This window comes from Macaca nemestrina, chromosome 1 (genome assembly GCF_043159975.1).
Source record: "Macaca nemestrina isolate mMacNem1 chromosome 1, mMacNem.hap1, whole genome shotgun sequence".
Lineage (NCBI taxonomy): Eukaryota > Metazoa > Chordata > Mammalia > Primates > Cercopithecidae > Macaca > Macaca nemestrina.
Window position 1 is genome coordinate 115,885,981 of NC_092125.1, and position 14,756 is coordinate 115,900,736.

General features: G+C 46.1%; 1 protein-coding gene across 1 annotated transcript in view; it reads left to right on the forward strand.

Annotated features, from left to right (window-relative positions):
- The first annotated feature begins 14,316 nt into the window (after nt 1-14,316).
- The window catches only part of LOC105479103 (V-set domain containing T cell activation inhibitor 1), a 70,397-nt gene continuing 69,957 nt past the window's right edge, over nt 14,317-14,756 (forward strand). Inside the window, exon 1 of the mRNA XM_011736916.2 lies at nt 14,317-14,420. Coding sequence (XP_011735218.1) covers nt 14,389-14,420 — 32 coding nt within the window. The 5' untranslated portion in view covers nt 14,317-14,388. The remainder of the gene's footprint in view (nt 14,421-14,756) is intronic.

Below are 14,756 nucleotides of genomic sequence, written 5' to 3' on the forward strand. Positions count from 1 at the left end.
GTTAGCTGGGTCCCTAGTTTTAAAAGTTTAGACTCAAGTACGTGGTATAAAGCTCATCACTAGGGCAATCTTACAGGTGAAGAAACTGAGGCACAGAAAGGTGAAGGGACTTCCTCAAAGTCACGCAGCAGATCAGTGTTTGAGGTAAAATCCAACCGTAAACACAGTCCCTGCATTCCTTGAACAGCCCTCTAAGGTTTTTGATCAGGACTCCTTGTATGACATCTGCTTTCCTCCTTCTTTAATTAACAACAACAAGAGCCACTGGCCAGCCAATCCAGTTGCAGGTCAAGTGGCCCTTCTCGTCTAATCGTAAACACTGCAAAGGGGCCTGACAGCAATGGAGTCAGCTTGGAGTGTGTTTTCTTGTAGCTCATGGATGGCAAACCCAGAAGTAAACTATGGGCTTTATTGTTGGAGAAAGAGAATGATATACAAGGCCCTGGCAGGTCATCGGCCTTGGCTCTGATGGAAAGAAGGAAATAATCCGGGGCTGCAATTTCAGGGAGTGACAAATAGTCACTTGAAACCATGGTTTCAGCTTGAGGTTCCAACTTGGCTTTGTGTTTTCCTGCCAGTTAACTAATTTCTGTTTGCCTAACATAATCAAACTGAGTAACAACTTCCTGATGTGCTTCTAAAACAGTCTCTTCCCCCACTCCCCATACTAGAAAGGCACCCAGCATTTTTTTTAAGGAACTAGACTCCTTTGACTATGGCATAGTGATCTCAGACTTCAGCTTGGAATGTGTTGAATATCTTGTGATCAGACCAGGGACCAAGGTGAACACCGGGTGCCAATAGCAGTTACTGCAGGGTTTGATCTTCCTGGAATCAGAACTCAGATGGGAAATGACGCTGTTAGAAATTAGGCCTGCCGGGCGCGGTGGCTCAAGCCTGTAATCCCAGCACTTTGGGAGGCCGAGACGGGCGGATCACGAGATCAGGAGATCGAGACCATCCTGGCTAACACGGTGAAACCCCGTCTCTACTAAAAATACAAAAAAATTAGCCGGGCGAGGTGGCGGGCGCCTGTAGTCCCAGCTACTCGGGAGGCTGAGGCAGGAGAATGGCATAAACCTGGGAGACGGAGCTTGCAGTGAGCTGAGATCCAGCCACTGTACTCCAACCTGGGTGACAGAGCGAGACTCCGTCTCAAAAAAAAAATAAAAAATAAAAAATAAAGAAAGAAATTAGGCATGAAAGATACAAAGAGCCCACATACAAAATTATTCAAAGTGTGTTGTTAGACCTCAAGAAATACAGAAGCAGGCAAATGTTTATTATTTATTCCAAATGTGATGGCTTTTAACTAGTGAAGAGGCACACCCAGTTTTCTTAGTAGCAAGCCACATGACCACAGATACCTGGGTGTGGACCACATGAATCCCTTATTCATGATTATGGGAATTCAAATGGTCCATGCTTGCCCTACAAGTTCTGGGAAGGACCAAGTACATACAGATGCTTAGATGATACCAATTATTCTATTTGTCAGGATCCCCCCACATGCCCAGTTTCAACATGAAACTTGGGTAGGATGAAACGTTATAGAATTACACTCAGGCTCAAATATCATCATTAATGTATAAAAGCCAGCTAGTGTTAGACCAGGCAGAACAGTGTGTTAGGCCATTCTTGCATTGCTAGAAAGAAATACCTGAGACTGGGTAATCAATAAGAAAAGAGGTTTAATTGGCTTACGGTTCTCCAGAGTGTACAGGAAGCATGGCTCTGACATCTGCTTGCCTTCTAGGGAGGCCTCAGGGAGCTTTTACTCACGGTGAACGACAAAGAGGGGGCAGACACATTCCATGGAAAAGCAAGAGCAAGCAAGAGAGAACGAGGGGAGGTGCCACAGACTTTTAAGTGACCAGATCTCCCTGGAACTCTCTATCACAAGGACAGCACCAAGCCATGAGGGATCCTCCCCCATGATCCAAACGCCTCCACCAGACCCCACCTCCAGCACTGGGGATTATAATTCAACATGAGATTTGGGTGGGGACAAATACCCAAACCATAGCAAGCAGTTACACAGCTGTTGTGCTTGTGTGATGAAGCTTATTAGATACTAGTGGCCCACCAGCTCAAGGGTTAGACAATTAGTAAACATGTTTTTGCGTTTCTAAAAATCTTAGACCGGCCACTCTTTATGGATCACAGTTTGGAGACTACAGTTCAACATGTCACTTGTTAGTGCTTCAAGTTTCCATTCTCTCTGTCATTCACTTCTCTGTGCCAGACTTTTGTCCAATTGTCTTGTTCAAAGATGGATTAACCATGCCATTAACTTGACCCTTTCACATCTACAAGGTACCTGATTCTATCATTCTTCACATGGCTGCAAAACTGCTCAACTTAATCATTTCTTACTATTCAGATTCTACCATGATGGCCTGGTGGTGGTGATGGTATGTGTGTCTGTGTGTGACATATGTCATCTTGTTTCATTCTAAAAGCCGCCATGCTTATTCCCATTTTACAGATGACAAGATGAGAGGATGCAGTGATGACATGGTAACAGGGACCAGATCTTCTAGGCCAGGACAGTTTAGCTTGAGTGGGAAACCACTGGAGGGTTGTTAGGAAGTACATGATGTGATCTGCTTTATGAATTTGGTCACTGTGGCTGCCACTGTGTGAATAACGGACTTGGTGATAAGAGTATCGAGGAGCCTGCAAGGTACTTCAGGAGAGAGTTCATAGTTTCTGTTGCCCAGTGCTAATCCTTTATCTTCACTCCTCCAGTAGGCTTTAAGCAAGTGAGGGAAGCTTTGGTGCTGCCTAGGATAGCAAGATGCTGGTTCTTCTCCCATATCCCCTCCACCCATTGCTGCTCAAGTGCCCCTTGGGTGGAGTGGTTGGAAGCAGACTCAACAGGACTGACTGCTGTCAAACCCTCTTCCCTTTCAGACCCAGTGACACTGATGGCTCCACCTCAGGAAAGCCATGAGCCAAGAATATCCCATGAGGCTGAGAGGCTTGATAGCCTGCTTTGGTTTTGTTTTGATTCTGGTAAGAAGGGAGTTATGGGGTGTGGGGGGATATGGGAAACGAGGTATGATGATGAAAGACAAACTGAAGTAAAAGCTGGCTGTGATGACCAGTGAAAGAGAGGAAAGGAGAAGAAAGGAAGTCACAGAAAGTGCCCACATGTACCAAAGATTCTTATGATGCCACCAATCCAGGGACTATGGAAGCAGTAAAAAGAGGGTTTGGGGCTTCATCCCACTTTCGTATTCCTCATAAATGTTTGGGGTGGCATGCCTAATGACCATTCCAACCCCTTTCCTCCCTTTATTTTTTTTTTCTCTCTCTCCCTCCCTTCCTTCCAACCCGAGAGGCTTTTGATCTGCCATGTAGCTGATTTCACGATAGTCATTTTCTTTTTACGTGTATAAATCACTTTCCTACTAAATTGAAGTTTCCTAAGAACAGCAATTGAATCTTATAGTTGTACCTCCTGAGGTGCTTGATACATGCTATATAGATGATTGATGGATCCTGGCATGATTGATGCCAAGGTCTGTCATCTATGAGACAGGGATAAGCATTCTGATTTTGTGGCTTGTTGGAAAGATCAAATTAGACAGCATATATGAGCATCTCTGACACACAGTAAATCTTCTTCAATAAGTCTATAAATCTGAATTCTTTGGGGTCTTTCCACAGTCATTGGGCCACACCCATCATCGGTTATTTGGATTGGGTGTATGTGGCCTCAGTCATCTGTGTCTAAGACCGCCCATTGGGAGATGGATACAGCTCTCATTATGGGAGGCCACAGTAGAGTGGGGTAACATGATTTTCTGATAGGGCCACAAGTTCTGGAAGTGATTATATTGGGCCAGCATTTCTGAATTCATAATTGTCAGTTTCTTACCTGGATGTCTGCCTCCCCAAGCTAAGTTTTCCCTCTCTGATGTGTGTCCCATGGTCACTGAAGACAACTATGCTTTTAATAAGCAATCATTTGTGGAGCAGCTACCAAGGACAAGGTATTATGTTAAGGGTGGTGAGGGAGACCCACAGAACCACCATGTGTTGAGTATTGTTTTCTGTGTACCAAACTCTGGGTTAGGCCTTCTATATGCCTTATTTCATTTACAAAGATGAATAAAGTTTCTCACCATAAGGAGGTAAATATTATTTAAGGAAATAAGCATATACATACAAAAGGATAATGAAGAAGGAAGAAGTCACTGCTAAGGGTGTGGTCATGAAAGTCTGCAAATGAAAAGTTGAGTTTGATATGGGCTTGCAAGGATGGGCAACATTTGAGAAGGGAGAGAGAAGAAAAGAAGGCCACGCTGGACGCGGTGGCTCACGCCTGTAATCCCAGCACTTTGGGAGGCCGAGGCGGGCGGATCACCTGAGGTGAGGAGTTCAAGACCAGCCTGGCCAACATGGTGAAAGCCTGTCTCTACTAAAAATACAAAAATTAGCTGGGCGTGGTGGTGGGCACCTGTAATCCCAGCTACTTGGGAGGCTGAGGCAGGAGAATCACTTGAACCTGGGAGATGGAAGTTGCAGAAATTGAGATTGTGCCACTGCACTCCAGCCTGGGTGACACAGCAAGACTCCCTCTCAAAAAAATAAAAAAGAAAAGAAAAGAAAAGGAGGCCATCCACTGGAAGCATTGCATGAGTAAGTCTACAAAGGGGGATGAATTTAGGTTATTGCCAATCTTTTGCTATTATAAACAATACTGCATTGCATAACCTTGTGCATATGTCACTTTGTATATGAGTACACTGTAGGATAAGTTCCTAGAAATACAGTTACTAGATGAAACAATGTGTGCATTTGTAATTTTCATAGCTGTTGCCAAATTGTCCTCTATCAGGTTTTACTCCCACCCACAGTGTATGAGAGTGCCTGTTTCCTCATGTCTTTACCAGCTCAGCATGTTACCAAACCCTTGTATTTATGCCAATCTGACAGGTAAAAATTCTATCCTGAGGGAGTTTTAATCTGAATTTGTCTTACTATGAATGAGTTTGAGCGTGTGTCCATATATTTAAACAACTATTTGTATTTTCTTCACTGTGAACTGTATGTTCATAATCTTTGCCCATTTTTCTTTCTTTTTTTTTTTTAAGGTTTTACATTTAAGTTTTATTTATTTATTTATTTATTTATTTATTTATGTATTATACTTTAAGTTCTAGGGTACATGTGCACAACTTGCAGGTTTGTTACATATGTATACATGTGCCATGTTGGTGTGCTGCACCCATTAACTCGTCATTTACATTAAGTATATCTCCTAATGCTATCCCTCCCCGCTCCCCCCACCCCACGACTTTGCCCATTTTTCTACTGAGTTGTTGGGCTTTTAAATTTTATAAGAAGGAAATTTACATAGCGAAAAATGTGTATTAGAAACATAAGCCCTTTGTTTGTGGTATGAGTTGCAAATAACTTTTTCATTTTGATTTTGCTCCTTACATTAGTTACTTTTTTCTGTGTATAAACCATCCCAAAATTGTTTGGCTCGAAGCAACAGTCACTTGTTTGCTCAAGATTCTACGGTTTGGATTCTGTTGAGACAGTTCATCTTTATTTGTATGTTGGTCACAGGTTCCAGGAAACAGCAAGAGAGCAAGCACCAACGCCCACGTGCTTTAAGACCCTGCTTGCATCACATTTGTTATTGTCTCTGTGGCTAAAGCAAGTAACATGGTAAAGCTAGAGTTAGGATGGGAAGGGAATACCTAAGAGTGTGAATAAAAGGAAGGAATTTTGTGGCTATTTTTGCAAACAATCTACCACACTTATAAGATTTGTTTGCTTGGTTTTTACTTCTTTTCTTGGTGATAGTGGTGTTAGTTTATTTTTCTATCAAGTATGAAATTTTTAGGTAAGGCAGTTTGTAATGCAATCTTTTCCTTCAAGGGTTCTGAGTTTTGAATAATAGTTAGAAAGCCCTTCCCCACTCTCAGGTTATAAAGGTAATTCTTATTTTCTTCTAGTACTTTTATGGTTTCATTCATCACATATAAAGTTTGATCCATTTAGAATTCACCTTTGTGCTCACTCCACCAATATATTCTTAGCTAAAGCCCAGTTCTCCTCTATTTGGGAAGGTTGTTTTTTCATTCGGGATTGGCAAAGTTATGACCAGTAACAAGCAACTTTTAAGTCTCAGTGGCTTTTAACAGTATGGTTTATTTCTGGCTCATCCTACGTGCCCATCACAGTTTGGTATAAGCTCGGTTCCATATGAACCTTCCTCCAGGCCCCAGACCAGTGGACCACTTCCATCTAAGACATTACCAATCTTGCCCAAAGGGAGAGAAAGCACAACCAAGCACACACTGCGTCTTGCAGCCTCCCCTTGGAAATAGCCCATGTCCCTCCCATTCATATTTCATTGGCCAAAGCAAGTTACATGACCAATCCTGCTGTCAACAGGGTAGCGAAGTACAATCTTCCCCTAAGAAGGGACAGCAAATATTTGGGAACATTTCATCCTCCATCATTGTCCTTTCTGTTGATGTGCAGCTTTGAAAAAGCACACACCTGGAGTCAAAAGCAGGCTGGGGAGCCCATCTCACCGGGTAGGCCAGCACATCATCCCTGGCCTGTGATAATGTGTCTCAGAGTCAAATTAACCTCACACCCAACCTTTCTCTCCAAGTTCTTGCATCTTGCTCAGAGCAGACAGCGTGTGTGTAGTCAGGAGCAGCAGAGTGGAGAAAGGAAGGAAAGTGGGCCTCCTCCAGGGAACATTAGGATCGAATTGTGTCCCACTATCTTAATCCATTTGGGCTGCTCTAACAGAATACCATGAACTGGGTAGTTTAAACAACAAACATGTATTTCTTACAATTCTGAGGCTGAAAGTTCAAGATCAGGGTGCCAACATGGTCAGGTTGTGGTGAGGGCTCTCTTCCGGCATGCAGACTGCTGAGCTTTCGTTTTTCCTCACATGGAAGAGAGAAGGTGAGAGAGCTCTCGGGGGTCTCCCAGCTTTTGTTGTTGTTGTTGTTGTTGCTATAGAGTTTTGCTCTGCTGCCCAGGCTGGAGTGCAATGGCGCAATCTCAGCTCACTGCAACCTCCGCCCCCTAGGTTCAAATGATTCTCCTGCCTCAGCCTCCAGTGTAGCTGGGATGATAGGCACCCACCACCACACCCGGCTAATTTTTGTATTTTTTTAGTAGAGACCGGGTTTCCCCATGTTGGCCAGGGTGGTCTCAAACTCCTGACCTCAGGTAATCCGCCCACCTCAGCCTCTCAAAGTGTTGGGATTACAGGCGTGAGCCGCTGTGTCCGGCCAGGGGTCCCTTTCATAAAGGCACTCAATCTTATTCATGAGGGCTCCTCCATCATGATCTAATCACCTCCCAGAGGTCCCGTCTCCCAATGCCATCACATCAGGGGTTAGGATTTCAACATATGCATTTTGGAAGGACATATTCAGTCCATTGCACCTCCCAAAAAGATATACTAGAGTCCTAACCATCCCCCTTTAGTACCTCAGAATGGGACTTCATTTGGAGTTAGAATTTTTTTTTTTTTTTTTTTTTTTTTGAGAAAAAGTCTTGCTCTGTCACCCAGGCTGGAGTGCAATGGCATGATGTTGGCTCACTACAACCTCTGCCTCCTGGGTTCAAGTGATTCTCCTGCCTCAGCCTCCCCAGTAGCTAGGATTACAGGTATGCACCACTACGAATGGCTAATTTTTGTATTTTTAGTAGAGATGGGGTTTCACCATGTTGGCCATCCTGGTCTTGAACTCCTGACCTCATGATCTGCCCACCTCGGCCTTCCAAAGTGCTGGAATTACAGGCGTGAGCCACCGCGCCCGGCCTGGAGTTAGGATCTTTAGAGGTATTCAAGTTACAATGAGGTCATTAGGGTGGGTCTAAATCCAGTATGAACAGTGTCCTTATAAAAAGAAAAAGTTTAGACACAGAGGCAGATGCATAGAGTAAAGATGATATGAAGAGACATAAAGAGAAGATGGCCATCTACAAGCCAAGGAGAGAGGCGTGGAACGGATCCTTCCTCACAGGCTCATGCCTATAATCCAAGCACTTTGGGAAGCCAAGGTGGGCAGATTACTTGAGGCCGGGAGTTCGAGACCAACCTGGCCAAAACCTGTGAAACATGTTGAAAACCTATCTCTACTAAAAATATGAAAATTAGCTGGGTGTGGTCGTGCACACCTGTAGTCCCAGCTGCTAAGGAGACTGAGATGGGAGGATCACCTGATCCCAGAAGGTGGAGGTTGCAGTGAGCTGAGATCACGCCACTGCACTGCAGCTTGGGCAACAGAGTCAGACCCTGTGTCAAATAAATAAATCAATTGGGGTCTGCTGACCAGAGATTCCACTCAGGCCCCAGGACATTCTGACTTAGTGATAACAGTAGGGGTCACACAAATTTGTGAACTGGTAAACCAATAGGCAGGGCTGCCAGGAATTGATGTCTGAAGGCTTCTGGCTGAAGGATGAGGAAGGAGGAATGGAGAAGAAGCATAGCATCTGCCTCAGATACTGGTCCTCAGCCTGGCCAGTGATGAAGCAATCAGCCCTTCCCTTATATGGAGGTGCTAGTAACTAGCAGAAGAAAGTCAAGGTCTCAGATAAAGTGATAGCTCCTTAATATTTTACCAGATGTCAGCATCCCCTTCAATTAACCTTTTTGAAGTTTGCTATATTAAGACTACAAGGTCTGCTCTTCCCAGCTCTGCAGAATATTATAAGATCTCTTCTCCTTTAGCAGGATTCCAAATTCCTGCTATTGACAAGGTGTTTCTCAGAATTGAAACTGCCTTTACAAAAATTATAAGTGAGAAAATTATGGCAGTTGGGGAGATCTGATCTAGCCAACTCACTTCTGACCTTTAGCCTTCAAGCTACACTTATTACTGGGCTTGGGCCAAGCTAATTTTGGGAGACATTTAGTTTATAGTTTAAGTGAGAATAGCTCTTCCCCCAAACTTAACTGCCTTTGTAAAACCAATAACAGACCACCAGGCTAGGAGGATAAGGGAGCCTGAATTCTGCTAAGGTGTAGACAAACAATTGCCAGCCATTACTCCAGAGGTCACAATGACACAGGATTTTTCTTGATCACTCTGCCAGTCGGAGAGCTCCTGTCAGCAATGCCCCTGCCCAGGCCTTGTTCAGGCCCAACCCTTCAATTGTCAGCATGACCTCATTCTTCTTGGACATGGGACAAGAACTTAGGACCCATCAAATGAGGGGACACAGAAGGCTGTAACACTGTGGTCCCCTGCCCTCCACCGGTGAAGGGCAGCTGCCCCATGCGACGGAAAGCAGTGGTGGTGCCAAGTTAGCCCCAGAGCTGCTGGCCAGAGTGGGGCGAGGAACTCACAGAGCTGTTAACATGCCACTGTCCACTAGGCAGCAGAAACTGGGACTATAAGAACTAATTAGCATGCTGTAACACCCCCTCTGGGGCTTTGGGGTCATGGACACCCCTGCCTAGGTGCCACTGCATTCCCCTTGTCTGGATGCCAGAGACCACCAGGGGAGTGGCTTGCAACATGCCTGGTCCAGTCACAAGCACAGCACAGAGCCCGCTTCTGTGCCAACACTTGGAACAACTGGCTAGACCCACACTTACTCACAGGCAGGTGCTCTTCCTATCAGAGCCAGAATGTGCTGTGATTCCAAGGAAATGTAAGCCTTATACACAGGAAAATGTGCAGATACACAATGAGAAAATAGAACTCCAGGTGACTGGATGATTTAAATAATTTTTTAAAAAAATTCATAAGACATTTTGATTCCAGATACATTAAGCAGTGTCTGTCTCTTTCCCTAAGATCAACAAGGAGAGAATAGATTTTGTGCTTATCTCCTACATCTGCCTTACCTTTGTCTTAATCATCAATTGTTCCTCTATCTCAAATGCGACTTGTTCTCTGCTGCCTCTAATAGTGTCAATCCAGCTCACAAGACATCTCCTCCAGAAAATGTTTGATTGATCACACCCCAGGTTGATCCCTACTCACTCATCCATCAAATGTTACTGAGTGCTTTTTATGCCTGGCACGGTGCTAGGACCTGATAACAAAAAAAGATGAATGAGGCCTAGTTTTTACCCTCCAGGAGCTCACAGACTAGCAACGAGATAGATGCATAAATGGAAAATAGTACCATTACTGTGTGCTGTGAAAGAAAAATGTGCATTTATCCAACAAACATTTAATGATTGCTTACTCTGTGCATGCATGCCTTATGCTGGTGTGAAATACAAAAATGAGTAAGACACCTTTCTATTTCTAAGGTGTGTCTAGTGAAGGAGACAGACAATTCAATGGTCCCAATTTAGGAACATAGTAAGTGGCACCAGGTTCACATGGGAGCCCAGAGCATGGCACCTGCCAGATGGTAGTTGTTTGGAATGTTTCCCATAACTTTTATATAAAACAAGAAAAAGGCAGGGATGGATTCCAAGTAGAAAGAGCAACGTATGTAAAGGCAGGATGGCTTGGGAGAACATGCTGGCAGGCATTTTAGAGCAACCTGAAGCAGCGCAGTAGAGCTGGTCCACAGAATGAGAAGAGGGGACGTGAGGGAAAAATCTGGACAGGTAGGCAGATGCCAGACCACAGGTTCTGGAGAGGCATTGGTCATTTCAAGCAGGCAAGTGCCTCATCAGATTTGCATTTGAGAAAGATCACTCTAGTGGAAGTGGGTGGATCAGCACAGGGAGAGGCAGACTAGGAGAAGGACACTATTTAATAATGTAATTCAAATTGGAAATGATGAGGGAGGAAATCTGGGCAATAGTATTGGGGATAGAGAGAAGGGATGGACTTAGGAGGCATAGAGGAGTTTTACGGGCTGAATTATGTCTCTCCCCAGATTTCATAAACTCCTAACCCCCTGTATTTGGTGATAAGGCCTCCAAAGAAGCAATTAAGTTAAAATGAGATCATTAGGGTGGGCCCTAATCCAATATGACTGGTGTTCTTATAAGAAGAGGAGATTAGGGCTAGCACTATAATCCCAGCTCTTAGGGAGGCCGAGGCGGGTGGATCGCCTGAGGTCAGGAATTCGAGACCAGCCTGTCCAATGTGGTGAAACCCTATCTCTACTAAAAATACAAAAAATTAGCTGGGCGTGGTGGCGGGTGCCTGTAATCCCAGCTACCTGGGAGGCTGAGGCAGGATAATTGCTTGAACCTGGGAGGTGGCGGTTGCAGTAAGCCGAGATCACGCCATTGCACTCCAGCCTGGGCGACAAGAGTGAAACTCTGTCTCAAAAAAAAAAAAAAGAAGAAGAAGAGATCAGGACAGACACACACAGAGGGAAGGCCACGTGAAGACACAGGGAGAAGACACTATCTACAAGCCAAGGAGAGAGGCCTCAGGAGAAACCAACTCCACTGACATCTTGATCTCAGCTGTGCAGCCTCCAGAATTATGAGAAAATACATTTCTATTGTTTCAACCACCAGTCTATGGTACTTTTTTATGGCAGCCTCAGTAGACTAACACAAGGAGGAGGAATCAGGGATGTAGGGAGATGGGCAGGCGGAATAAAGGGTGGCTTTGAGGTTTCTGACTGTGCAGCCTAGTGTGGGATGCTGTTGTGTTCCAAAAAGTGTGACCTAGGGGGAGTAGCCGGGTTAGAGATGGGGGATGGTGCCTTCTAAACAGCCGAGTAGAGATGTCCACTAAGCAGCTGGGTGTGTGGGGTTGGGGTTTGGTCAAGGGAAGGGAGGTGAGGATGCAGATATTGTGATCTCCAGAGAGAGGAGCAGTTGAAGCAGAGCAGTGGACGAGGTCACCCAGGGCACATGCATGCTATGAGAAGAAAAGGCAGAGGACAGGACCACAGGGACCCCTATCACTTATGGGAGAGGTGAAGGAAAAGGGCCTGGGCACAAGGCAGTAAGGGGCATTAGTGAGAGTCTCAGAAAACAGTGTCAGGGGAACCAAGAGAAGCTTTCAAATGCTGGAGAGTTCCATGTTTCCAAGATTCTCTCTTTACACATGCACGCACGTGCACACGTGCACACACACACGTTTGGGCTGTAGATTTGCAATGATTTCCCTCATTATTTTGTGTGTGATACTCTTCAGGTTTTGGAGTCAGAACCAGAGTACTGTCCATTTGCTTCTCCAGAGGCAGCAGAATGCTTTTCAGCTCCACATCCCTGCCAGGTAATGCCTGCCCTCTAACAGGCGGGCCGCTTCAGCGGCATTTTCCCTCTTACTTGGAGGTGTCTCTGCTGGGTTCTTGATTTTCCCTCCAGGGTCATCCTTAGCTGTTCCTGTAGTGATGATGCATGGCTAGAAGAGAGAAACTCCATGACTCTGCCCCAGGATGTTTGAGGTGGGGCTGCTTTTTTTGTTTTTTATTTTATTTTTTGAGATAGTGTCTTGCTGTGTTGCCCAGCATGGAGTGCAGTAGCATGATCATGGCTCTCTGTAGCTTCAACCTCCCACTCAAGTGATCCTCCCACCCAGTCTCCTGAGCAGCTGGGACTATATGCCCAGCTAATTTTTTGTTTGTCTGCCTCCTACAAGAAGGATTCTGTTTTGTTTTTTTTTAATTTTGTAGAGACGAAGTCTCACTATACTGCTCAGGCTAGTTTCGAACTGCTAGGCTCAAGAATTCCTCCTACCGGCCAGGCGCAGTGGCTCATGCCTGTAATCCCATTACTTTGGGAGGTCGAGGTGGGTGGATCACTTGAGGTCGGGAGTTTGAGGCCAGCTTCGCCAATATGGAGAAACCCCGTCTCTACTAAAAATACAAAAATTAGCTGGGTGTGGTGGCGCATCTGTAACCCCATCTACTTGGGATGCTGAGGCAGGAGAATCACTTGAACCTGGGAGGCAGAGGTCACAGTGAGCCAAGATTGCGCCATTGCACTCCAACCTAGATGACAAAGCGAGACTCAGTCTTAAAAAAAAAAATTCCTCCTACCTTGGCCCCCCAAAATATTGGGATTATAAGCTTGAGCCGCAGTGCCCAGCTGAGGCTGCTCTTCTTAAGGCTCATTGAGGGGCAGGGCAGAATCCCTGTGCCTTTGATTGGAATTACAGAAACCACTGCTCCCACTGCCCTCAGCTTCCCCAGACCCGGGAAGGACCCACTCAGCACCGGTGCTGCATAGATTCCAGGGCATCGCCCTTTACTTACTCTGGGGAAGGGAAGGCACATAGACCCCCTCTCATTTATTCCTCACTCCAGCCCGGTGAGACACGCCTTGAAGTAAAGTGATGTTCTCAAAGCCACATGATGAATTAGGAATCCAGGAATTGAACCTAGCTGTGTGACTCTGAAGGTCTTTCCACTGTGACCTTGCCCTCTCCTGTTGCCTTCTTTTCATCACTCAGTTCTCCCTTCCTGCACCATCTTTACTCAATGGTTGCTCCACCTGCCCATACGCCAACCCTAGGAGGATGCTGCTGAAGGCCTGGAGCACCTTCACTGCAAACATAGTCAGTCAGCAGCAGCAGTAAACTGGGCAACCAGTCATGAAACTTTCCCGTCCAAGGTTCTCCTGGGGGCTGGAGGAAACAATAAGGAGAGAGAAAGAGAGAGAGAGAGAGACAGAAAGCAAGGCTTAGGCTTTAACGAGAATCTTGCCTAGTTGGCAATCTGCTGGATGAAATGTCAGAGATTTTTGCTAACCCACTCACCTTTGACAGCAATGCTTCTGGGTCTTGGGATCTCCAGAGAGAGGGCCAGTTGAAGCAGAGCATGTTCAGTGTCTTTTTGGAGTGTCAAAAAAATTGCAAGGTGGGAAGTGCTGGCCCTCTCCCGCTCCCACTGAAATGAAACTGGAAGAGAATTGCACACCCAGCTGGGCATCTCAGGAGACAGTCTTGAGTGACAAACTCAGTGGTCTTGTCACTTCAGCTCATGGCCTTCCTGAGGTCCCCCAGCATGAGTCTCCTCCATGAGAGACCTGACCAGTGGTGACCCAGCCTCTGAGCATCATCTATCAGCAGAGATGGGGACTCCTGGCCCCCAGGCTCCTAGCATAGCCTGACACTTTGAGTTATTCCAGTCCTTTCTTATTTTGAGATTAAATCTCCCTCCCTACAGCTCCCTTCCATAGTCAGGAGGAAAGTCCTGCTGAATACAAGCCCTGAAGCAAGGGCCTGGGAAGCTTTTCCCCGTCACCCTCTCCCAAAGTCAAGGCTTGGAAAGGCAGCTCTGAGCCCCTGGCTTGGCTGGCTGGCTGGAGCAGGCAGCCACTGTGCCTGCAGGGAATTCTGCACAGCCAGTTTCCTCATACCTGAGCTGTCTACAGGTGCATGCACCACTCCCGGCCTGAACACACTATTTAAGGCCAGCACACGGGAGCTGGTTGTGAGTCACCAAGGAGGGCAGCAGCAGCTCCACTCAGCCAGTACCCAGATACGCTGGGAACCTTCCCCAGCCATGGCTTCCCTGGGGCAGATCCTCTTCTGGAGGTAGTATATACACTTCTGTCTATCCTTATGGGTGAAGGGAACAGCAGTGAGGTTTTTTGGGGGTGCTGAGCACTGCTGGGCTGTCCCATAGGACCCCACCTATAATTTTATCTGGTCCAGCGGGAGCCTGGCCAGACAAAAGCCTAACTGGACTTTACTTAACATCCCACCTCAGCTGCTCAGGGCACCTGCTCAGGGTTAGGGAGGTTTTTGGTTGGTGGCCTGCCATGGAGGGCTGGCCCTTGCTGGGCAGCTTGGACTGAGGGGAGTGTGTGCCAGGCTGGGCATTCCCCTGAGATGTCAAGGCTGTGAGCACCGTTTTGGGGACACCGAGCA